At 28.6% G+C, this 25,795-nt stretch overlaps 3 protein-coding genes across 4 annotated transcripts in view; 1 reads left to right on the forward strand and 2 right to left on the reverse strand.

Annotated features, from left to right (window-relative positions):
• Nucleotides 1-3,692, reverse strand: part of LOC112680481 (rabankyrin-5) — a 28,358-nt gene extending 24,666 nt beyond the window's left edge. Inside the window, exons 1-4 of one of the 2 annotated variants that reach the window (XM_025550577.1) lie at nucleotides 3,472-3,692; nucleotides 2,136-2,340; nucleotides 1,943-2,052; nucleotides 1,724-1,868 (exon numbers count right to left, since the gene is read on the reverse strand). In XM_025550577.1, coding sequence (XP_025406362.1) covers nucleotides 1,724-1,868; nucleotides 1,943-2,052; nucleotides 2,136-2,340; nucleotides 3,472-3,499 — 488 coding nt within the window. In that variant the 5' untranslated portion in view covers nucleotides 3,500-3,692. Of the gene's footprint in view, nucleotides 1-10; nucleotides 103-1,723; nucleotides 1,869-1,942; nucleotides 2,053-2,135; nucleotides 2,341-3,471 lie in introns of those variants that run through there. The other variant, XM_025550578.1, reaches the window with a different exon arrangement.
• Nucleotides 3,693-8,239: 4,547 nt separating this feature from the next.
• On the reverse strand, nucleotides 8,240-23,555 carry LOC112680551 (short-chain specific acyl-CoA dehydrogenase, mitochondrial-like). The gene is made up of 9 exons (XM_025550674.1): nucleotides 23,408-23,555; nucleotides 15,453-15,649; nucleotides 15,102-15,211; nucleotides 14,303-14,451; nucleotides 12,934-13,122; nucleotides 12,723-12,866; nucleotides 12,051-12,178; nucleotides 11,894-11,989; nucleotides 8,240-8,525 (listed from the first exon to the last, which is right to left on the reverse strand). The coding sequence occupies exons 1-9, from the start codon at nucleotides 23,421-23,423 to the stop codon at nucleotides 8,316-8,318; spliced, it is 1,239 nt and encodes a 412-aa protein (XP_025406459.1). The 5' UTR covers nucleotides 23,424-23,555; the 3' UTR covers nucleotides 8,240-8,315.
• LOC112680550 (coiled-coil domain-containing protein 63-like) lies at nucleotides 19,420-25,192 on the forward strand. Its single transcript, XM_025550673.1, has 7 exons — nucleotides 19,420-19,568; nucleotides 19,749-20,067; nucleotides 20,200-20,381; nucleotides 20,798-20,934; nucleotides 21,150-21,370; nucleotides 21,693-21,951; nucleotides 24,748-25,192. Exons 1-7 carry the CDS (start codon nucleotides 19,420-19,422, stop codon nucleotides 24,855-24,857), a joined length of 1,377 nt encoding a protein of 458 aa, XP_025406458.1. The 3' UTR covers nucleotides 24,858-25,192.
• Nucleotides 25,193-25,795: the final 603 nt, after the last annotated feature.

Consider the following 25,795-nt stretch of genomic DNA (forward strand, 5'->3'; position numbering starts at 1 on the left):
ATGAACTCACCTGTTCGAAATGAAAATGCATCTGATCCTTTTAAATTCTCGATTTTGCTTTTTTACGATAATAACCAATAACAAGAATTTGTAGAAATTAATTTACCAAAATTAGTAAATGATCAAAAATATGCTTTTAATGTTATTACAGAAAGAGTAATGAATCATCAAGAAAGATGGGTGGTACAGAAAAAAATATTACTAATTAATTTGTTATTGGCTCAAATTAGATCCTCGGTTAAAGTTGCATTAGCAGTTGCTTCATCTGGTATAGTAGCGACTCTTCTTAGTGGTGGCAGAACTACTCACTCGACTTCAAGTTACCATTAATTGTATTATTTGATACAGAATATGTTTGTCTGATTTGTAAAAATGGCCCTCTTGGAAAAATTCTTCAAGAAACCTCATTTGTTGTGTGGGATGAATGTACAATGAGTCACAAGTCACATATTGAAACAATTTATCAAACATTAAAAAATCTTAAGTGTAATAATAAGCTTATGGGGGGCATAACATTTGTTTTCGCTGGTGATTTCCATCAAACCTGACCAGTGATCCCTAAAAGTACTCGAGCTGATGTCATTAATGCTTGCTTAAATCTTCCCCTGTATAGAACAATGTTGAAAAACTTTATTTGTGAACAAACATGAGATTTTATTTATGCGGAGGAGACAATATTTTCCCAGTACAGTTGTTAAAAGTTGGAAATGGAACTTTAGAAAATGAAAATTGTTACATTTCTGTCAATCACTCGATTGAACGGGAGGTAAATAATGTGGAAGAGTTGATTTCTGCAGTTTATCCTGACATTTTTAATCTGTCCAATAAAACTTATCAGTGGTTATGTGAAAGAGATATTATCTCTGAGAAATGTAACAGCAGAAGAAATCAAAGATATCATCCTTCTAAAATTTGATGGACACTTACGTTAATATCTATATAATGATACAGTCACATCAGCAGATGATGCTATTCATTATCCACAAGAATTTCTCAATTCTCTTTCTCCTTAGAAATTTCCTCCTCATAAGTTAAAATTAAAGATTAGTACTCCAATTATTACATTATTACGTAATCTTCAACCACCAAACTTATGTAACGGTACAAGATTACAAATAAAATCATTGCAAAATAATATTATAGTAGGCGTCATTCTTACAGGGCTTAAAAGAGAAATTGCATTTATTCCAAGAATTTCTATGATTCCATCTGACTTGCCGTTTTCTTTCAAACGCTTCAAATCCCTGTTAAAGTTTCTTTTACAATTATGATAAACAAAACTCAAGGTCAAACATTTAGATACGTTGGTGTACATCTTCGAACATAGTGCTTTTCACATGGACAATTATATGTGGGATTTTTTCGAACTGGGGACCCAATCATCTTATGATTTTAATTTCAACATGAGATAAAACAAAAAACGTTATATACTCAGAAGTTCTATAAAAAATTTTTTCAACCATAAATTACTCAGCATTTATTTTTTATCTGTATTTATTTTTAATAAAAATATATTTGTCATTGATCCTAACAGAAACATTTCAATGTTTTTACTAACCGTTTTTTATATTAACTAACCAATATAATTAAATGATAGAATTTGAACAAAAAATTCTATATATCATTATCTGAAGGCAAATTAAACAACTAATCACGGGTGAAGCTGTGATGGGTCGGCTGGTCTATATACATAAAACTAAAATGTAGACTACATTTAACTTACTTATTAACTAAATCATCTAAGACAAATGTATCTGCTGTTTTCATTAGACTTAATGTGAAACTATCACCTTTAGAAAAATCTACTTGATCAGTGTAGATCCATTTCAGCAATGCTTTTCCAACATCTAAGGGCAATGTGGTCCAATCTGAATAAAAATAAAAACATACATTATAATAAATAATAATACACATGTGCATGTACATGTTAAACAATATTTACCTAAATAATTAACTTTAGTTAAATCAGGAATTCCCCATTTATCACTTCGAGATGACAAAACAAACTTGTGAGCTGGAACATCACCATTAGCTAATGCTATATTTAAATCACTAAAAATATACATTTAGGTATAACTAATCAATAAGGTACACGCATAGGTTACTTAACGTAAATATAAAAATTAAAATAATACCTATAAAGAGTATTGTTATATAATGTTGTTACTGTTTTTAAAAGTCTGGAAACAAAACTTTTATCATTACAATCGCCATATGTAGCAGCTAATGTAGCATGTTTTTTTTCTAATTCATTGCAATAAGCTTGGAGTTTAACATATTCTTCTTTCAATAAGGAAAGATGCTGTTGCTGTTTATGTTTATCAGGGTCTCCGGACATTCCTTGAAAATAAAAAAACAGAAAAAATATGATTGTATTTTTATGGTCAATAATTATACATACAATTTAAATAGAATAATCAAGAAATTTCAAGACAAATACTTTTCAAAAAAGAATATACTTATTTAAAATATGTGTGATGGACTTGTAACTAACTAAAGATGTGTGTTATTGATTAATGATGATGATTTTTAAAAAAATATAATATCAAATTAAAAGAAAAATTTACTGAAAAAGTAAATAAAATTATGTTGATTTAATACTGTTTAGCTTTGATATCTAAAAAGTTTTTATTAAAACTCTATAGAAAAATATTTATTGTAAATAATTTAGAATATATATCTCTTTTATTAAACTGAAATTAATAAATTACAAATCATTATAAAAGAGCTTGAAAAATACCAATTTCCACAAAATTCAATACATATAAATATAAATAAAACAAGTATTATTAAATTTGATTACTATAAAACTAATATTTAATAATAATAATAATAATAATAATTTAATTTAATTTAAATATATTTCAAACAAAGATAAAACTCTACAAAAAAATTTTAAACTCTAAAAAATAAATACATATTTAATTTATTATTTTCAAATAGAAATTTTTCAATTCTATATTTGTTTTACAATTTTAAAAAAAATTCGATGATCATTTACAAGAAATAAATCTCTTTAATTCAACAATTGATACAATTTGATACAATAGTTATTAATTTCCTTGTTTTCCTGTAGAATCAGTTGATATAAGGTAGATAATATAATTATAATAAACTACTCATTAGATATGATTAATCTATTTTTTGATCGAAAAGTAAAAAAAAATGTACAATAACAACTTCTACAATTTCAATTATAACACAATAAATCAGTAATATGAGTATATCTATAGTGATGACGGGAAACTCCCACTAATGGTGTGTATATTCCACACACTCTTGACTATGATTAGTATTTGATTGATCAGTTTTTTTCAATTCCATGTTTATTTTAAATTTTTATTGTTCATTTTTCTTTCTGCCTTTTTGTGGATGGACATCAACGATAAACCGATGTTATTTGCATATTAAATAAGGTGAAATGGGCTACGAGAAGAAAAATACTAACCGGAAGCGGAAACTAAAACTAACCTTCTCGATATAGTTCGGCAGCTGGCATTATTGTCGGGCTGTGTTAGCCACGATTGATCACATCGGCTTTATCTAACCAGAAAAATATAAGACTGATTGATTGACTTTCTTACTCTGATCGTATTTATTGCAGATTATTATAAACGCGGTCTGTAAGTTCACACAACCAATATAATATATTAAGTATACTGAAATATAATAATATCAAAGGAGAATATTGAAGAGAAAAAAAAAAATCACCGACTGATAAGAGAATATACCGTGGTTATTCACTCTTATATAACCACATAATAACCACCGATGGCATTTGATAATGCTCTATCACTAAATATTCTATGCAAGCCATCGAGATCGATAAACAATACTGGAGCGCGCCCTTACCAATATCGACTGTGAGACGAAAACGGGCCATGTCTTAAACGTTATACCCACATCTGCAGGGTAAAATAAATAGCGATACACTTGAGAACGTACTAGACAACATAAACGCCTCATAACAATTTGAGTACTTCCACTCATCCAATTTTAAAAATTAAAAACTATTTGAACTTGTGAAGAAGCCTATATCGATATAGTTTTAAACAGAAAAAACATCAATGCAAGTAGAATATATTATTTATACTATTTAAATTTAAAAACGACAAAACAAAATAGAATATACTTATATATATATATATATATATTATATGCAATTATATAGGCAAGAAATGTATACAGTTGATACAAATATATAATACTATTATTTAATTTTATTAAAATCTAAACAAATAAAACAATACAATAGACAGGTTAATTTATGTATCTACTGAATCTCAATAAAAGAGTCATCTCTAAATGTTGATCAGCTATTAAATTAATTCTCTTATTCAATAATATTTAATAATATCATTCTAATTTAATAATATCTTAGATTATGGAATAATTCTAAAAATAATAGAGTACAGTTATTATTAAGAATTATTTAAGGTCTATTTACACATAACCGTTCCGTATCTGCACCGTCCGTTCCGTGTCCGGCGCTTAAAGTTTGTTTACTTTTTATACAATGGGCATGTTTACATAGGTCCGTTCCGTATCCGCACTGCCCGTGTCCGTGCTTTAAAATTTGTCGGGGACAATGTTTTTGAAGATTTCACTGATACGGATATGGAAAATACAGAATTATGTAAACAGCCGTCAGTGACAACTAACAGCTTGATCGGTTTTCATACCTACTCGCGAGACGTATTTATAAAATTTAAAAAAAAATTTTAAAGTTTAAAGTATATAAAAAGTTGTTTATTCAAAAACTTGAGTACCTACATTTAAATCATGTGTACCAATATCGACGAAAAAATTATAGAAATGGTTCGTTCTCATATAGAATTATACGACCTTTCACATCCAAAATAAATGGACAGTGCACATAAAGATGAAATTTGGAGTTCTATTGGAAATGAAATAAATCTAACAGGTAAGTGGTATTTGTTTGTACTTCATTATGTATTTTTTAATATAGATATCATATTTTCACTAAACAACTGTTAAAAGTTTATATTTAAATTATTATTTCATTAAAAAAAAAATCATTAACTGTAAAAATAATAAATTTAACAAAAGCATTTTATATTACTTATACCTACCTATTCAAGATTATATTTTAATAATTGATATACACATTTGAAATAAACAATTGCTAATAAAAACAGTATGCAATTTACATAAAAAAAACTTCAAAACACAACTGTGAAAAAATAAACTTATAATTATTATTTTTGCTGAATTACTTTAATAATAAATACTTACCCTATACGACGTAATAAACAGTAAAATAAAATATAGTATATATAAATATATAATATAGAAGTAAGTAATAATAGATAATAATATATAATAATAATAGTCATAATAATAGATGCATTTTTACGTCGTTAATTTTTTTCATTTTGCCATGATACAGATCCTGCTGGAGAATTAAAAAATTCTCTATATAATTCTCGTGTTGCAAACGCTGCCTGCCCAGCTCTACCGCCTTGTATAGGTATATTATTTAAAGTAGTATTTGAAACTGATTCATTTGTATTTTGAAAAATTTCATTGGTACAATTGCTGTACTTTTTTATAAAGTTGTGAAGAACACAGGTTGCTAAAATAATATAGTCCACGTTTTCTGGTTTAGACTGTATCCTTCTGTTATAAATATGACATTTTTAGGCTAGAATTCCAAAACAATTTTCGACTACTCTTCGTGTTCTACAGAGACGATAGTTATAAATTCGTTTGGATAAGTCGTCAAGTTGCTTCTCAGGATACGGTCGCATTAAGTATGTTTTCAGTGGAAACGCTTTGTGGCCTAGTATAACGTACGGTGCAGAATAATTATTATTATTGAGGGATAACTTCAGGCATTACATTTTTTATAATAATTTGACAGGTATCAATTACTATTTTATAAACAGTCGCGTGACCAAGACGGTAACTTAAGGAAATTTTCTTAAACGAATCTCCCGTTGCTAAAAACCTAAATCAAAAACGAGTGATCAAATGAATAACGCTCTGCTGTAAAATAGGTCACTATCATTTGTGTTAAATTTAAATCCAATGATAGTTATCATTGTATACGAAAAACGAACGGAAATGATTTGTTAGCATAGGATAAATTTTCCAGTGGGTGGTGAAAAAGGTGGTTTATGTTTTATTTGTCTGAATACACCAAAATTTAAGTTCTTTTATAATTATTGTAAGCCAAACTTATGAAAAATCTTGTATTAAATTTTCAACTCTTAGCTACGCATACAACATTTTTTATACATTTTAACTAGGTAAAAAAAATTTACAAGTATTCATGATTTTGACGAATTTTTGTTAATATTTGAGCTTCAAATGCTAATAAAAAAAATTGTGCCTATGTATTCTTATAATTTTTTAATGACTATAAAACTAACTAATGAGGAACTTTTTATTAAATTTTCAAATATTTTGACTTGGCCAAAAAAATATTATAGATATTAAAAAAAAAAAAAGATTTAAACAAAAACGAAAATTTCAAATATCTGTAAATAGCCTTACAATAAGCGAAATATTTTGAAAATTAAATTATGTTATTATGTTAAAAAAATGACAATCTAAAGAACTGTAGAAATTTTTAAATATCTACGACGTATAATTTTTGAATAATTACAAATATTGAAAATCGTTTGAGAATAAATCGTTAACGTTATGTGATTTCCTAAAAATTAAAAATTAAAACGTTTATAACATTTTTTTTATAATGAAGCTTCAAGTTTTCTTTAAAGCTATTTGAAGCAAAACCTTTGGAAAACTTAGTGTTGAATTTTGAACATTAAATATAAATACTTACAAACATTTTTATGAATTTTCAACTAGGTACAAAATAACTTGCACATTTTCGTGACTTTTACATATTTCGTAAAAATTTGAATTTAAAACGTTCATAAAAAATAATTGGGCACGATTTTTGATTTTCTTTAACTACAATAAAAACGATTTATAAGAATCGTTATATTAAATTTTCATGTTTTTTTTTTTTTTTTGGACATTTAAAATTTTTTTATCGACACTACCAAAAAAAAAAAAAATAAAATAAAATAAAAATACTTAGAAAAATCGAAAATTATAAATATATTATACTCTTATTAGAATTAAATTTCAAACGGTAAATTATAAAACAAATATATTTTTTTTTTTAAAATTTAATAAGATTGGCCTCGCGAAGATTCCATCTCGGCAATTCTGGTTTTTTAATTCTTGGATAGGTTATACCTATGTCTAATACCACTGTATACTAATTGAGTCCTTATACCTGAACGGGAAAAAAATAATATACTAATTGAGTCCCGGGTACAAACGAGACATATACTAATTGAGTCCGTGGTTAGGAAACTAATTGTATACGAATTGAGTCCGAGGATTATTTTGAGTAAAATATGAAATAACCATCCAGAGTCCAGGCACAGCGAAAATTATGAATAATAATAAAAATAATAATAAATAATAATAATAATAAAAATAATAATAATAATAATTAAAATTATGCTGCACAGCCGCTCCATACGGATATACCTATATATAAATATCATTCATATCATTTTTATGACTTTCGTCAGATAATATAGTAACATATCATACTATGGGTCGGGAATTTTAGATTTTATTTCTATCATCGCTTGTATAATAATCACCGTCTACCGATATCATTTTTGATATAATTTTACGGGACTCAGTTAGTATTAAAACATGGACTCAATTAGTATTATACCTATAATTTCACTGGACTCAATTGGTTTATACCCTAAAACAACCCGGGACTCAATTCGTCATAAAAGGTTATACTAGGACTCAGTTCGTAAGCAGCCTCTAATACTACTGGTCGGTGCTGACTTTTTGGGAATTTGTTCAGTATTATGTGTGTGGTTACTAGTGGCTGACCTGTCTCGTCACTTGTGGCGAAACATAGGTCTGGGGATGTTGTTGTTCCCCATCCGCCTGAGTCAAAAGTACCTCCCTGTTTCGCATCGTAAATTAGGAACGTGCGATTTATTTGTGACCAATTAACGAGTCGCTCTCCGTCTTCGTCTTCTGAGGAGTATCCCCATTCGGTACTATGTGCGTTAAAATCACCAATGTAAACCCCAGGGTTTTGACATCTTGGGAGCATAGAGAGGCTCCAAGTACTCGAGGGGGGCTTATAAACATTAAATATCGTGATGTCAAACTAGGAAAAATACACCAAATACGTCGAAGAAAACATCAACCGCATCAAACCAACTTACACTTTCGTACAACTTTCGTTTAATGTCATGTCAATAATTAATTATTATACAAAAAAATAACACAGATTATGTTTATTCTTCGTACTCTTTCAAAACGTTAGCACCAATGACCAACCTCTGGATCTCTGATGTTCCTTCGTAAATTTCTGTTATTCTAGCATCACGGTAGTACCTCTCGGCCGGCATATCCGTTACAAAACCCATACCACCCAAAATTTGTATACACTGATGTGAATTAAATGTGGCCGTTTCTGATGCGGCGAGCTTTGCCATTGCCGCTTCCTGGAAATTGAAAGAAAAATTAAAATTGACATTGAATAATCTATGAATAAACAAACAACGTTAAAAGCAAAGCTATACAGTACTGATACATAAAACCCAGTAAAAGTATATTGAGTTTGAACCACTAACATTTTTTGATATATTTAAATAATTGTAGTGTAGATAAAGATATTGAATTTTTCGGTTTTCACTCTTTATTTAAATATTACATGAATGCATATCAAGATTTCAAATATGAAATAATTAGAAAGTTGAGCATATTTAAAATATATATCAACTATTAACTATTTCGTAAATATTAAAATAAAAGTACTAATCAGATATTTGACGGTGACTATTGTGAAAAATTGTTGAACGCCGGACATTATACTGTTTTGAGAGTAGAGTCGTTCTCAGGATTTTTAACCGGGAGAGGGATAATAGTATAAACATTTATTAAAAATTGAGCGGCGGGGAATGAGCCCCAGCACCCTCTTTCTAATATAAAAAATATACAATAAATTACAATATATTATATGTAACAGGCGCGTAGCTAGGTATTTCAAAAAGAGGGTGTTATTAAAAATTATACACAACAAAATAAATACTTTACGTATACTTTATTGTACAAACATACAAACACATTAGTACCAGTGGCGGATTTAGCGTTTTAGCGCCCCTAGACGTAATCACTCTGCCCCCCCCCCCCATCACTCTACTAAGGAACCAAAAATATTTGGTCTAAACCCTTCTTTTCAAATTTTATTCAGTTTTTTTATCAAAAAAAAAAAATATATAAAATATAAAATCTTTATAATAGAAAACTTCTAAAAATAAAATATTTAATGTCTATTATTTTACTTAATTCTATAAAAAAAAGCCGCTCTTGGCTATAAGTCTTTTAGCCTGCCCCTAATCCGCCACTGATTAGTACATTACACATGAATATCTATTCATGTATAATGTACTATTGTATGAGAAAGCAGTGGTGTAGCCAGGATTTTTAAATGAGGGGGCTAACCACTTTTTTTGGATAAGTAAGGTAAGAGAGAATATGAGAATTCACCCTTGACCTCCCCCCTCACCATCTACCACCAGGTTTCTAAACGTAATTCAAGCATTTTAGTATAGTTTTAGAAATATTTATTAATATATAATTTATAATAATAATAATAATTTTAGTTTCAGTGTTCAGTCACTTGTTCCACTGACAGCTGCATCCTCTTAAGCGAATTTCTGGCAAATTCAGTTATTATTTCACTTTCATCGAATTGCTATTTTTTATTTATATTAGCCATAGCTAACCCATTCAGTCTGTTTTCCGACAGGGTGCTTCTTAAAAAAAATTTTAAACGATTAAGTGCTGAAAACGTTCTTTCCGGAGTGAGAGGTAACTGGTAATGTGGCGAATAATTGTAAAAGTATTTTAATGTTAGGTCGAAGATTGGTGCGATGAGAGAGTGAATCAAGAGCAGAATTCGGTTTTGGAATAGTATTTTGACTCCATTGTTGCCTCCATATGAACAGGTCAGCTCTGATTGTAGATGAGGTATTATCATCACTGGACATATATTTTAGCAGCTTTTATAATATTTTTATCGTCATACATATTTAAATTGGCCGGAATAAGTTCTTCAAGTGGCATAACATTAATAAGCCTTTGATTAAAACGAGCATTGATTCTATTAAATAGTCAAGATACATTATACATATAAACACGGCCCATGGGGGAGGCTATAGCCCCCTTAGCCCCCCTCCCCCTTGGCTACGCCACTGTGAGAAAGTATTTAAATATTTTATTAAAATTTCAAATTTACATTTTTGTCATATGTACCTATTTCAAATCCCTCATGATACGACATAAAACCAAGGCTTTGGTTTATTAGACAAAACGATGTAATGAGAAGCCGGATCCGGCTTTACATTATTGTTATGTATATATTTCGCTATGATAAATATATTTTCATCATTGCTTATGATCAATTTTTACCTTTATCAGACTTCAGTATACTGTTAACACGGTTAAGGGGGGGGGTGTTACGGATTGGGACAAAATATCATGTAATAAAATATCCAAGTCAAAATATCCAACGGATAAAATATCCAGGGATAAAATAACCAATATATAGGGCAAAATATCTAAATAAAAAAAATTATAAAAATCTATATTGTTAATACCTGCATAATTTTTTTTATTTAAATACATTATTGTTCATTTTTAGATCACATTTTAATAACATTTATTATTAATAATACTTTATAATACAGTTATAAAATAGTAATAATAAAAATAATATGTTGTGTTATATAATAATTATATCTTTAGTTTTATGTAGTGCGTTACAACGTAAAATAGTTTTATTTTTACTTTTACTATTTTATTACTATATTATAAAATATTAAATAATGTTAATTTTGATTTAAAAATGAACAATGTATCTAAATAAAAAATAAATAAAAAATAAAATAATTATGTACAGATATACAGATTTTTATTATTTTTTTATTTAAATATTTTGTCCTATACATTGGTTATTTTATCCGTTGGATATTTTAACCTTGGATGTTTTGACTTGGATATTTTATTACAGGATCTTTTGTCCTAGATTCGGGTGTTGCTACACCTGTAACACCCCCTGGCTACGTGCCTAATATGTAACGTGTGGAAAATAATAAGTCAAAATAATATTTATGATTATATACATCAATTTGATTATTACCAAAGCTCATAATTTGTAGCTCTGAAAATAGTTGTCATAAGTGCATTAACATGCTTTTATAAACAAATATATAAGCTCTTAAATATACATAAACAATTTATCAAATTTGCTTACTCAGATAATTTAAGTATACCAACAATTACATTAGCAACAAATCTATCTTTGATTTCCGTAATTTTGTGATATTCAAGATAAGATTAAATTTTTCTTATTATCAAGAAAAAACGCTAGGGTACATAAAAAAAGAAAAATAGCACTAAAACATTGTAATACACAAAAATATGCATTATAACATTGGATTTACCTTATAAGTTATCTGAAACAAATTTATAGCTCACACAGGTATCTCTAGTACCTCTAAAAAAATATATATGCAAATTCTAGAAATTATGAGCCTTGGTTATTACTAAATTTAGTTGAACATTAACATACAATCCATTAAAAAAATATTAAGGAGAAATCCATCTTCCATAACTCTCCCCTCCCTCCGTGAGAACGCCAATATTTGAGCATTAAGAATAGAACACTTTTGTGGAGTGTAGTAAATTAAATTAAGTAATAAACAGTGTAACCGTATAAAACACGTGAAGTGAACAGTGTGAATTCCTATACAATAAAAAATAGATTCACGTTTCATAAAACGACTATTTTTTCAAGAAAAAATTTTACTTTTGAGTGCGGTTTGCTGTTGTCTTTTAGAAAAGCTGCTCGCCAAGTCAAAAGTCTAGCGCTCTCCACCCTTAACGCCATATCAGCGATTTTGTTCTGTAAAAGAAAAATGTTAATCTACTGTTTAAAGTGATTCATCAAATTCAATGATATATACTTGTATCGTCTGCAACTTGGCAATCGGAGTTCCGAATGCGTTTCTCTTGGACGCGTAATCGACGGCCAATTCTAAGGACGCTTGCGCAATACCACAGGCCTGGGCGGCGATACCTATGCGACCCCCATCTATAATCAATCGAATAAGCATTTTTCGACTGTAATTTTTCAAAAATGTACGTAAAAAATAATTTACAGGATATAAATAATATATTAATTTCAAGACTGAGTGAATTGCGTGTTAGTATATGATAAGATGGCTTTGTACCCATACAATTATACACGGGATGACAGTAGTCATTTTGTTTTTCTAAATATTTTTCTCTCTATCTTATATTTATATATTTTCCAAATGCGGTCAGTACAAATAGTTTTTTTTATAAATTTTAATTATTTACATAACAATCAAGAGTGAGAACGTGTAAGTAATTTAAAACATGATGTACGGTCCTGAAAACCGTTTAACTTACCCAACAATTAAATATTAAGTAAGTAAAGAAAAATGTACATCAATGTTATACATTAACTTCGACATACTAAATAAATCCTAAACAATGGATGATTATTAATTTATATTGTTTTAGCTATTAATAATAAATATTTGTATTATGTGTATACAAACACAATATTTTATGTCATTCTCCAGTGTAAATATCAGTTGAGTTTTCCTTACCCAATAACATCATCGCATAGTTGAAGCCTTTTCCTAGCTCTCCAAGAACGTTTTCTTCAGGTACAGAACAGTCTTCGAATATCAAATTACACGTCGACGATCCTCGTATGCCTAACTTGTTCTCTTTTTTCCCAATGGACAGACCTGCAACGGTGTGAAACGCCATGTAAGCGCTAATTGTGTAACACGCACGATGTAAGTGCGGCCGTACCAGGGGTAGCCTTTTTCAGCAAAAAAGAACTGATGCCTTTGTGTTTTTTCAATTTATCAGTGGATGCGAATAAGACTAACGCTTTCGATTCCAAACCATTTGTGGTCCACGATTTTGTACCATTTATCACGTACGAAGAACCGTCTTTTGTAGCTTTTGTCGCCACCGAACCGGCGTCGCTTCCCAGACCTTGCAATTTTTTATTTTATTTGTAATTAAATATAACGATTAAAATAATAGTACAATGTACTTAGTACCAGGGCTTGAAACCTTTATGATTTATCCGGTTTTGGTTCCAATTAGGTTATTCAAAAAAAAATTCATTTAAAATTTTAAAACATATGACTGTAAAACGTTCTTCTGATTAAATGTTCAAGAACGTACTATTTCAAAACGTTCTTCTAATTAAATATAAAAAAACGTATTATTTCGATAAGTTCTTTTGATTAAATGTTCAAGAACGTAATATCTCAAAACGTTCTTCTAATTAAATTTACAAGAACGAATAACTTAACAAGGTTTATTAGAACTTTAAATTTTTTACGGTTTTTTGGTGAACATTTCAAAAAACATAAACAATTTTAACATTTATCTAGTAAAATGTTCGGTGAACCATTTAATTTATAACGTTATAATCTAAAACCGTTTGTTGAACATAACTTGTTTTAATGTTTATCACAAATAAATTTCAAAAACAAATTATGGAACTGAACCAAAAATTAACGGTTAAGGTGACTCTGAGATCGCGACGGCACGACGAAACAGTAATATTTGATATGAGTGGTAGCGGTAAGGAGGGATCTCTCACATACTTGCACGCACCAGTCAATGGACAATTTTGTGATCACGAAAAAAAAAATGTTTATTTTTTACTCAGACAACTCTAACTAATTCTAACTCTAACTCTAACTTTAATACCAACAATGCATTGCAACGATTCTACGATATTACTAGATGTCGTCGTCCAAAACTATTTATAAATTATGAATTATAAGAAAATAATCATAACTACGGGTTTTACAAACCGACGGCAATGTGCAAATAACATTAAACTATTATTATTTATTAGCTAAATATATAAAATAGAGACAAAACTGGCATCCAAAAAAACCGAAAAATTACCTTAAGACAAATATCGGTTCGGATTCCCGTTTAGATTCCTAAGAAAATTAAAAAACGATTTCGATAAGGTTCCGGTTAAAATACCGGTATTCTTAATTTCGGTTTCAAGCCCTGTTTAGTACATACGTACACGTCCAGTATGTTATAAACTAACAAAACGCGAGCATTAGTCTAAGTAGTTTTTTATATTTCTACCAACTATTCTAACTATTCTATAGTTTTCTTTGATCAAATTATACATAAATACCTGGCTCGCTTAAAGAAAATGAACCTATGTTTTTACCATCCGTAAACGGCTGAAGGAATTCTTCTTTTTGCTTATCGTTACCGTAATTGTTAACCGCATTCATGTACATGTTGTGCACGGCCATTATGGCACCTGTGGAAGCACAGCATCTAAAAGTAAAATATTATAATATAGTTTCCATAACGGATTTACTTTACCGTTGACAGTGACATAAAAATCATAGGCGGTGCACAACACTGAGGCCCGCAGAGTCAAAGGGCCCATAGAAGATAGCCGTCAATTTTTTTTTTATTTGATTTAATTTGATTCATTATTATTGTATTATTATCTTTTATTTAATTTTATATAACAAAATGTAAAGTATGGTCCGTTTTATTTGGAATTGTTTATCTAAATATTGGAAAAAATACTAAGCCTAGAGTAACATAGATTACTTTTATATATTTATATACTTTTATATTTTACTGTAAATTATATTTATAAAATCAATAATCATATATTCATATTATACATTTTATCTATCCTTGTAGTTTATTCTACAAGTTTTTTTGTATACCTACTAAGTTGAAACTTTACACAGAATTGTTTCAGCGAGAAAATTATCTATAGGTTCTTTAAAATTCAATACATCCACAAATACTATCCGATCTAAGGAGTAAAAAATGCCCATACTGTGAAGTCAGTCCGACTCTTTTATGTATCTCAAGAAAGACATACATTTGTCTGTACCTGGGTCTTAGACATTCTAGTTGCAGCACTGATCGTTGATAAATAGTGAATTCAATATTATCCGGTTTACCTAGAAATCTCTTCCACCGCTATAGCGTAAGACATGTAATCAAGACCGGTTCCACCAACATTTTCAGGAACACAGATACCCATTAGGCCTAATTCACCCATCTCTTTGATCTAGAAAGAATATAGACATTTCAGGTTCAGTATGATGTAACAAATTTACACTTTTAATAATTGTTATGGTTATTAATTACAACTTGTAGAAAATAATATTATTTATCTCGCTTTAAATTTAAAATAATTTTTGCATTTATAAATCGGTACGACATATTATTCAAATAACATTACTAAATAAATTCGGACCATTTATAAACATTACAGTTTTTAGGTAATTTTCAGTTTAATATCAACATACTTGTTTTTTCGGAAACATTTTTTCGCGATCAGTTATGGCGGCAATAGGTTTTAGTTCTCCTTCGGCAAAATCTCTGCATGTTTTATATAATAATTGATGCGTTTCTGACAACGATGCTAATGATGCTATCTGTTTTCCTTGCTGGTTTTGTGGAAACCACTTTAATATGGCATTAGGGAATACTTTATTTCCTACTCCTAAAAATCATAACAGTTATATTATAACACAATAAATACCGGAGAGCAAATATTATATTAATTACTCATACGATTTATAATAACAATTTATTTATTATAAAAATATTTAAAAGTTACTTATAATTTATATTTGTATTTACTTACAATATTATTATAATTTAGTGTATTATAAACACTATATTATGAACACATTACATTCAGTGTCAGCCTGGGATATGAAAGGCATAGGCAGGGATTTTTTTTAGAGTCTTAATTTTTTATCAAAATTAACCTAAGATTGGGCTGAAATTGTGAAAGTCATGTTTCGTGGTATCATACTTACATACAAAATATATACATGAATATTTTTGTAGCACATTAAATCATTCTACCAACATAAATTTTTTTTATTCATAACGTAAGTAATCTTTTTACTGTATCGGATGAACCAGCAATGCAATTAATTCTGTTTTTATGTTATAAAAAAAAAAGAGCCTTTAACAATACTCAGTACCCTGCGCTATTATGTCTCTGTCCATCACTATTTGAGATGCCTATGCTAGAATAAAAAAAAAAAAAAAAGGTGAAGGTCTCGACAACGTTCGCTGCCTCGCTGTCCTGGCCAGGCCGACACTGCTTACATTATTATAATCAATATATTTTGAGAATGCTTTAGTTATAATAGTTATAACTATATTTTTAATTAAAGTAATAATTATATACAATTTAATGTACCTTGTTATTAACTAATATTTTTATTTATTTATACAAATGTTATAAATCGAAAATTTAACTCATTCTCAATCAGTCAATTTTGAAAATAGAGCAAAACTTTAAAGGTCAAAGTTGCTTGAAAAAATACACATAATTCAAATTTGAACTCAAAAATGGAGGGTGCCTTTTAAAAAAAAATTATTTTATCGCGCATGCGTAGAATTTTTTTTAAAAAATTAAGATTTATCAAAAATAAATGTAATTTTATGTCCTTTATGCATTACAAAAAACCCGAATTGCATACAAGATCATGCGTTTGAAATATTTCGTGTTACCTTTATCATAGAACACGCAGTATATATATATATATTAGGGTGGTCCTTAGATAGAAGAGAAGAAAAAAAAGGTCAATATTTTTAATCCAGGTACCCACCATTTTGATTATTACTATAAGAAAAAATATTAGGCCGAATTTGGTTTCGTTTACCTTACCTCCTTCACGTCCCTCAAGAGGGTTGAAAAATTGCCAAATAGGGTAGTTTAATAGTTTTTTGCATTTAAGTGGAAATTTAAAGAATTTATCGTAAAATACTATTGAACATTTATTTTAGAAATTATAATTTTCTATAAAAAATGTCTTAACAAATTTTCCCGAGAATTCATTAATTTCTAGGAAAATATATAAATAAAAAATATTTATTATGTTTCAAAAAAAAACATTTTTCATAGTTATTTAAATATTATTGATGAATAGTTAAAAATATAATAATAATTATTATTATAAATTAAATGAATACTCATTAAATTAAAATCTTTTTTAATAACTTTAATGAAATACCGATTAACTAGTTAACCTGATGAAATTTTCTCAAATCACTTTTTTTAAAATAAATTAAATTTTAGACAATATTCACAAAAGAATTTATCATATCATCAATCAATCATCAATATTACTTAAATGAATTAATTTTTTAAAACATAATAAATATTTTTTAATTTAAATATTTTTCTAGAAAATAATAAATTTTGGGGAAAATTTGTTAAGACATTTCTTTTAGAAAATTATAATTTCTAAAATAAAGGTACTATAGTACTTTACGATAAATGCTTTAGATTTACACTTAAATGCAAAAAACTATTGAACTACCCTATTTAGTTATTTTTTAACCCTCTTGAGGGACGTGAAGGGGGTGAGTTATCGAAACCAAATTTGGCCTAATTTTTTTTTCTCATGGTAATAAACACAATGGAGGGTACCTAGATCAGCATTTTTAAAGTTGAAAAATTAGGACCACCCTAATATATATATATATGTTTGTCGCCCAGTGAAAATTCCTTATAAAATGCATTGAGACGTGCACACGACCTTCTGTTGTAATTTAATTATATATTTATTCGTAAATATCAAATATAAACTTACTATATTGTTCACTAGTTGTACTCGTATAACCATAGGTACTTCATATTTTGTTAAACATTGTAACTTTATCATCATGTATTTATATATATAATTTTTTTCTCAAAATAGTCAATGTAATATCATAGTACGATTATAGTATTACACGTTTGTTTCGCATTATTTCGCCCAATCTTTCAAAATATTGTCAACAGAGTATAATCACTGGGCGACATTTGTGTCGTCTAGTTAACTAGTTAAAAAATGTACTGGCACGTCTACGCTTTAGTCGACGTATAATATGTGGGTCCCTTAGTCTATAAAATTTCATACTACTAGCAGAGTTGATGTGGTTGAAAAAGCTGACAGTTAATTTTTTCAGTTTTTTCAGTTATTATGTATGGGTATCTGGAAATATTTGTGGAGTGCAGCATTACGAACAAACCATGAAGCATTTAATATCATCCTAAGAACTTTCGATTGAAATACTTGTATTTTGTGCAAGTAAGTTTTAGCACAATTTCCCCACACAAGGACTACATATAAAAGTAGAGATAGTAGGCTTTGTTTATAGATCATAAAAGAACATCTCCAGCTTAATGAGGTTTTTTTGGTTGATCAGTGGGTATAGTATTTTGAACATCTGATATTTTTTAGTCTAATGGTCTAATATTTTTAATTTTCTGGTACATAATATATTGTACATGCGAATAATTATTAAGTATACTATACAGAATACCATACCAGTTTAATAAATCAACATATTTAAACAAATTTTTGTTGACAAAATAACGTACGTATTAAAAATGTTCTACTTTTAATATTTCCCCATCACAACCTCAACTTATGAACTATTTCACAAATTTAACTGCGATGAAAAACGTCCAGTTAACATTTTACAAAACTTGTAGTCAATAATTCGAGTTGATTATGAAAACAATATGTTAGATGAAATCAATTTATTCAAACAGTAGCATATATGTATATAGGTTTTATTCGGATGGGGTCCATCATGTATTTGATTTTTGGGGGGAAAGGAAGGAAAAAACACACTATTACGACAAAAATTACTTGAATACTATAAGACTTCTCGACTATCTTTACACCATCAGAGAAATAAGAAACTCAATTTTTTAATGATTTATAATTTTAAAAAAATATAAAACTACATTATTAATAGACAATTTTTTTATTAGTCTCTTCAAATTCACCACATATTTTCTTAAAAAAAATAAACATATTTTATTTATTTTACATATTTTATAAATATAAAATTTTAAATTATCGCATAAGCAATATTCTTAATGTCACGACAAATTTTCAGAATAACCCCCAGCCTTAAGATATATCCATGTCAAAAATAATAATTTTTGACAATGGTGTTTTTCATTTTGGGGGGGGACTCAGTCCCGCCCCATAAATACGTCTCTGGATTCAAACATTTTTAGGATGAAACAAATTAATTATTGAGTTATTTTAACAGTTTCATAATGGATTTCCGTGTATGTACTATACAGTTAGGTATTTACTGCTAAACATTTTGTTTCAAACGTCACCTAGTTACCTATTCAGACTTCGTTTTTTCGATAGCGTATTCACAATGTAACGTAGTACTGCTTCAGTATGAACACAATTCGTTCATGATAACTCTACAACACTCGACGCTATAAATACAATTTAAATGGACAATAACTTGAATGAAGAAGTTGAAGACAATGGGAGCGATATTCTTGCTGAAGAACTCGCCAGACTTCAACGACAGTATATGCTCATGGAAAGTAACAAAAAAGCGTACACCGAAGAAATGGGTTGTCATTTGACCAAACAGAAGTAACTAAGCACACATAGCCTTTAAATAGCATTAAGCACCACTTCCAATTTAATATATATGTACACACTCACACACATACACACACACACACACACACACACACACACACACACACACACACACAAATACATACACGAATATACAAGTATTACAGTGTAAGCTATGTTAATGTGTTTCAGAAAACTTCTATGCAGCTTAGAACAAGAAAAAATGAATCTGGTAGAGCAGATAAATACGAAAAAAAATAAATACAAAGAAAATAACGACATGCGCTTAAAAGCGTGTTTAGTCGAAAAATGGAATGAATACATGGGCGCCAATGATGATCTGATGGATCAAAAAAAGTGCCTAGTCGATATCGAAAAAGAAATACAGAAGATACAAAACGAATTCGGCCTGATATTCAGACAGCGGGAAGTGTCAGCTGGCAAATCAAAAAACAAAGTAGAATATAACTTACAAAAACACCAAGAGTTACTAGAAAACAAATTACACGTGGTAAGCTTTAAGAAAAAACTTAGGTACTTAGGTAACCTGGGCATAGGTATATTTCACGCGAATAATGACGGAGATGTAACAATCATCTCATTATGGAACGCATTTATTTCATAATAAGTAAAACTGTTTTAGAAAACCGTCAAGTTCAATAAGGTTTTGACAGAAAACGCCCGTTTACGAAATGAAATCGACAATTTACTCGTGCAACGGTCACAATTCAACGATGCGTACAAAGCTCTATCGAAACGACTGGACGATAGCAAACAGATTATGATGGACCTGATAGAACAGGCCACTATGGCATACGAACAAAGGTAAGGTTTGAACACGATATGTGGAGCAAATAGGCATAAGCGCATAAGACGTACAATTTGAGTTGGTTCTCTTCGAATTGACGTTTGGTTAAAAACAGTCTTAATCCTGTTCTTATAAATATGATAATTTATATTTCAGTATCACATTTAACTATGGGTAAATGTTATGCATCTATAATTTATAAATTCTAATTATTTTCTCAAAAAAAATCTAATATATTTGCAGAAAAGTTTTAGTTTGATATCAATTACATGAACGTAATTGATAATTGCTAAAAAATAAAAAATAATTCAGTTTCTTAATTTGAACACATTTTGTATGAAGAATTGTATTTATTGAATTATCATAGGCATGGGAAATAATGGTCATAAGAGTCGTCTACGGGTTGATTAAGCGTTTTACTTTTGGTTTATAGAGAAGATGCTCAAAACAGATTGATAAATATGAGCGAAGAAGATAAACAACAGATTGCTCTGCATAAGGCCGAAGTCAAAGAACTGCAAAGACAATACGATCGAGATATGAAACTTCAAGAATTCTTGTCCATTAAAGGTACATAAAATAATACGTTCGTATCTTTTATTGGAATTATTTTAAAACACACACACACACACACACACCTCGAGTTAATTATTTATCTTCGAATTAGGGTAGTTAATATGTAGACACTCTTAACAAATAACAGATATACACACGAATTCGATTATACATAAATAGTATATTTAAATACTTCATAAGATGATTTTTCCCTGTGTTGAACATATCAGGACAGCATCGTGTGCTGATGGACTTCGAACGGAAAGAAGAAGAGAAGAAACAAAGCGAATTGGGCAACCGTAAGGAACAAGCTGAGAAGTGGGCTGACTTAATGGGATGGTTGTATATGTACGTGGGCGAGAGCAACGTTGACAGGATCGTGGATCTCTTTGTTCGGCAAGAGGAGGAGAATTTTGCGTTGTTCACGTACATCAACGAGCTGAATAGTGAAGTACGTATACTTTTATAAATATATTATTTACTATCGAAAATAAACGGATTTTTTTAATTTTATTGTATGAATTTTTCGAATGAGACGAAAAAGAAAAATGAGAAAAATACTCAAACATATGATTACAATAATATGCAGATAGAACCATATTATTTTTACAACAAGATTCAGATATCGCAATCTATTCGATTTATATTTTATACTTATATGTTAATTAATTACAAATTCTAAAATTCAATTTCGTCCTCAGTTATACTACTTACAATGTATTGAGTATTAACGTTTTGTAGTGTATTTAGTCTCTACGAACTCATCGTTTCAGGTAGATGATTTGCAGAAAGAAGTATTGGCGCTAAAGAACCGAGTGAATGAGCAGCGGACAGTTAACGAGTCAAGAGCATCGAAACAAGAGGATAATATGAACGGATTGAAAGCACATCTGCAACAACTGTCCGACGAAGCCAGCCGGGAAGCCAATCGGATAACAACCGTGCACGAAGAGTTGACAAAACTGTTGAGATCCGTAGAGAAACTCTTTATGTATGTTCACTGCGACCTCTCTCCGATGTACAAGATACTTGGTAAGTGATATATTGTTTAGCAATATGTGTATATACGCCTAGGTATAGGTGATAAATATTTCATGGCACTAAGACACCACTCACAAGCGTTAATACCTTACATAAAAATAAGCATATGACACGGATACGATGACCTACTCGAACGGTATTTTAAAATTTTTTTTTTAATGACGACTGAACAATGAACAGCTGTGGGAATTTCATTGAAAGCATTAATATATTAGGTACATTCAGGGGCGCAATTTCAATGAAAACATTTATGGTGCTTAAGCTCATCTTTTTTTTTTTTATGATATTATCTTAAGGTTATGGATACATGTTACTATTAAAATCTAAATTAACATGAAACAATTTGGGGATACTAAGCACACCCAAGTCCCACCCCGAATTGCGCTTATGAGTACATTTTAAAAAAATAATTTTTCTCGTTCTTCATTAAAAACATGGTATGCAAATAGCTACTTTGATTTTGTGTTCTGATTCATCGGCGTGTTTTTTTTAAATGTCCAATTAAAAAAAAAAAAGAAAACAATTTGAAAAATAAAAACTAAAAAAGTGACTATTTTGATAGGTACAATAAAAATACAACAAGTAAAATATGCTTCGATCTGGCAACAATTAAAAGTACGGATTTTAACCTACGCAGATAATGTAAATTATAATAGATATATTATTAGTAATGTATTACATCTTGCTTTAGAAATTTAATTATTAAGCATACAAATTATAATAAGTTATATAATATCAGTACTATATCAATACATTTTATTTTAATTATTTTTATATAGGATATATATATTTACATATACATATACCTATACATTTCCAATGAAATATTTTACTAAAATATATTTAACCAAGTCTAACAATTATTACCGTACTCGGTTATAGCTTCAATAGTGGAGGCTACTGTAATGTAAAGCTACTAATTATCGTAATTTCTGACAGGTATAAATTATTTGATATATTATAAAAATATTTAGTTTTGTTTTATGGATTGTATACTTTATTCATTGGTGCTATTAAAAAACTATACAATAAAAAAAAATTAACTAAAAACTATACAATTTATTAAAATGTTCGTGTTGTAAAACGTTACACAAACATTTTAAATTATTTATTATCTGTAAGTCCATAAATATATTCATATTTCAAAAGAAAATTGTTATAAAAATATCCAGTCGGGATTTTAAAAGTATACATCAACTCTCGTTTGAATTTCAATACCTTCACACAACATTTTTCTTTTTAACCAAATGAAAAAAAATCTTTTAATTTTAACACAGTTCTAATATTTTCAAATTATTACTATTTCTTGAAAAATAAATAAGCTAATTGTTAAATTTTAAAATTAGAATGTCTTAAAATTTAAAAACGCGTAATACAGTACAAACAATATGGTATGAACACAAAATAGAGCTAACGCGAGAACTCAACGGAGATAAAATGTACTCACTAGTGGCCGTATACATGTTTTATTGATAGAGTTCTAACACCACAAGGACGCACGCGGCAGCGTTTATTCAATCACGCGCGGCAATATATTGCACTGAACTAACGTATCTGTCAAAATACACGTTTACTGTGCGTTTACTCACGTTACGATCGTCAGACGATTGGATTAAAAATATAAACTTTGAAATAGGTCAAGCTCATTATTGATGCATGGAAATCTAATGGCAGACCTCGGTAACAGGCCATCTATATTATCGATACACCTATATAATACGCGTGTATAATGTACTACCTACAATGTTCCAATTAAAAATGAAATATTTTCGTAAACTATTACAACACTTGAGTAAAAATGTAATACAGTGTAGTATAGGTAACCTACCACTAATTACCATTCTATGTAATACCATTGATTATGTATTAATTATATACATATTAGTAACATAAAATAAACGGTAATACGTACTCTGTAATCACAGTTAGGTACGTCACAGAAGTTAAAAACGAAATGGCTCGATTAGATATATAATATAATAATATAACGCGTTTTGATCAAGTATCTGTTTAATTATTGTTTAAACATCAAATGCGTATCTAGACAAAGTATGTATAATCTATTTGATTAATTTGCAATAAACACAATGGTAATATATATATATATATATATATGGTATGTTTCATGTCATATTTTTTCGATTATATGATGTATAATTGAATATATTAACGATTTTTTTTTACTGATCAGTGACCACTACAAAGGTTTTACGAGTATATTTAACAAACTGTTATATACTAAACCGTTATTGTATAATATCATAACTCTCGAAACGATGTTTACTAATGAAAAAGAATTACTATTCATTACCCATGCTTTTTACGTGAAATCAATTATTGATATAGAAATTCAGAAATGAAAAAATGGTTTAAATACCGTTTGATGTACACCCCCAATATGAAAATGTATCCATAACATATACTGTTTATTTCAATTGCTGAGTTATATGATAATAATTATATTTTGTTGTACTGAATAACTGATATATAAACGTATAATACAATATATTATCATCTATCTCAAAATACTCTTAACAATCGTTTGATGGCTGAGAAATAACATTTATGTGACAATAAAATGAGCCTAAAATTTATAAAAAATATAGTATAAATGTTCTGTAGTATTTCAAATGAGTAATTTTCGAAATGTTACTCTGTTTTCTACAGCGATGGACCCGTGGTTTGTCGACTATTTTATGATGCTATTACTAAAATAAATGTCAATAATTATTACATTCTATTTAATATTTAACACTGTTAACGTTTTATTCTTTTCTGGTATTACAGGTGACGACATTCGCGCGAATGTATATAATATGAACTTCTACATTGATCTAATTGAGACAAAGGTGTCGGACATCGTCAAAAGCCTACAGATGAATATGGAATTAATATAAATAATAGAACTTAACTCATGTTACGATATTGAATACACACACATAATCTAAGTAACTCTAATAACTATTATAGTAACAGTTACTAAACTAGAAGGGTTACGAATACATCTAATAATGGAAGCATTTTTTCTAGTGAACCTTACATTTAAATTTCATGCCCGATGCCTTAATCTTTAAAAGTTCTTTTTTTTATATTTTTCTAACATGACGGGTCGTTGAGTATGCTTCTCTTTATATCTTTCTTGCTTTATACATATTTTTTCAAGTTTTTTATGCATTAATCGTTAGTTTTCATGCGAAGTAGTTCATTTTATATAATATTTTAGTTTTTTAAATAATTGTTTGCTATTTATATTGATATACTGTTATTGATTAATGGGAAAAATGTAATACAGGATGATAAGCGTATTTTTAAATAGTCATGTAAAATATTTAAATGGCTTTCTTGAAAAACTCTAAAAAAAAAATACACCCATCTGTATGTCAATTAAAAATATTTTATATGTATGTTATATATATTTATATGTATCATGTGAATCTACGTAAAATAATGACGGTTAATAAAAAAAAATTTAAACCACAAAGATAATAATAAATACTTTTAAATATAAATTCTTAGTTTATACTTATTTTTTTTTTAAGTATACAAAATTATTAATTGAATATTAATTTATTATTTATTAATTATTGTGTATAATATTATACCATAGTCAGTGGCGCACGCGGAGGGTGTAAGGGGTTGTAACTCCCCCCGAAATTTTCTACGATGTCTAGGTTAAAATTTACAAATTTTACAAGTTTGAAATATGAAGAGCTAGTATTGAATACCTAGTATCATTGATTATAGAATAGTCTATTCTATTATCAATGCTTTTATTTAAGTCAAAATATATTAAGGATTTGCATAATTTTGTTAATTGTAAAATGTATTATATTTT

Source organism: Sipha flava, unplaced genomic scaffold, assembly GCF_003268045.1.
Source record: "Sipha flava isolate LNK unplaced genomic scaffold, YSA_version1 177_pilon_pilon, whole genome shotgun sequence".
Classification (NCBI taxonomy): Eukaryota; Metazoa; Arthropoda; class Insecta; order Hemiptera; family Aphididae; genus Sipha; species Sipha flava.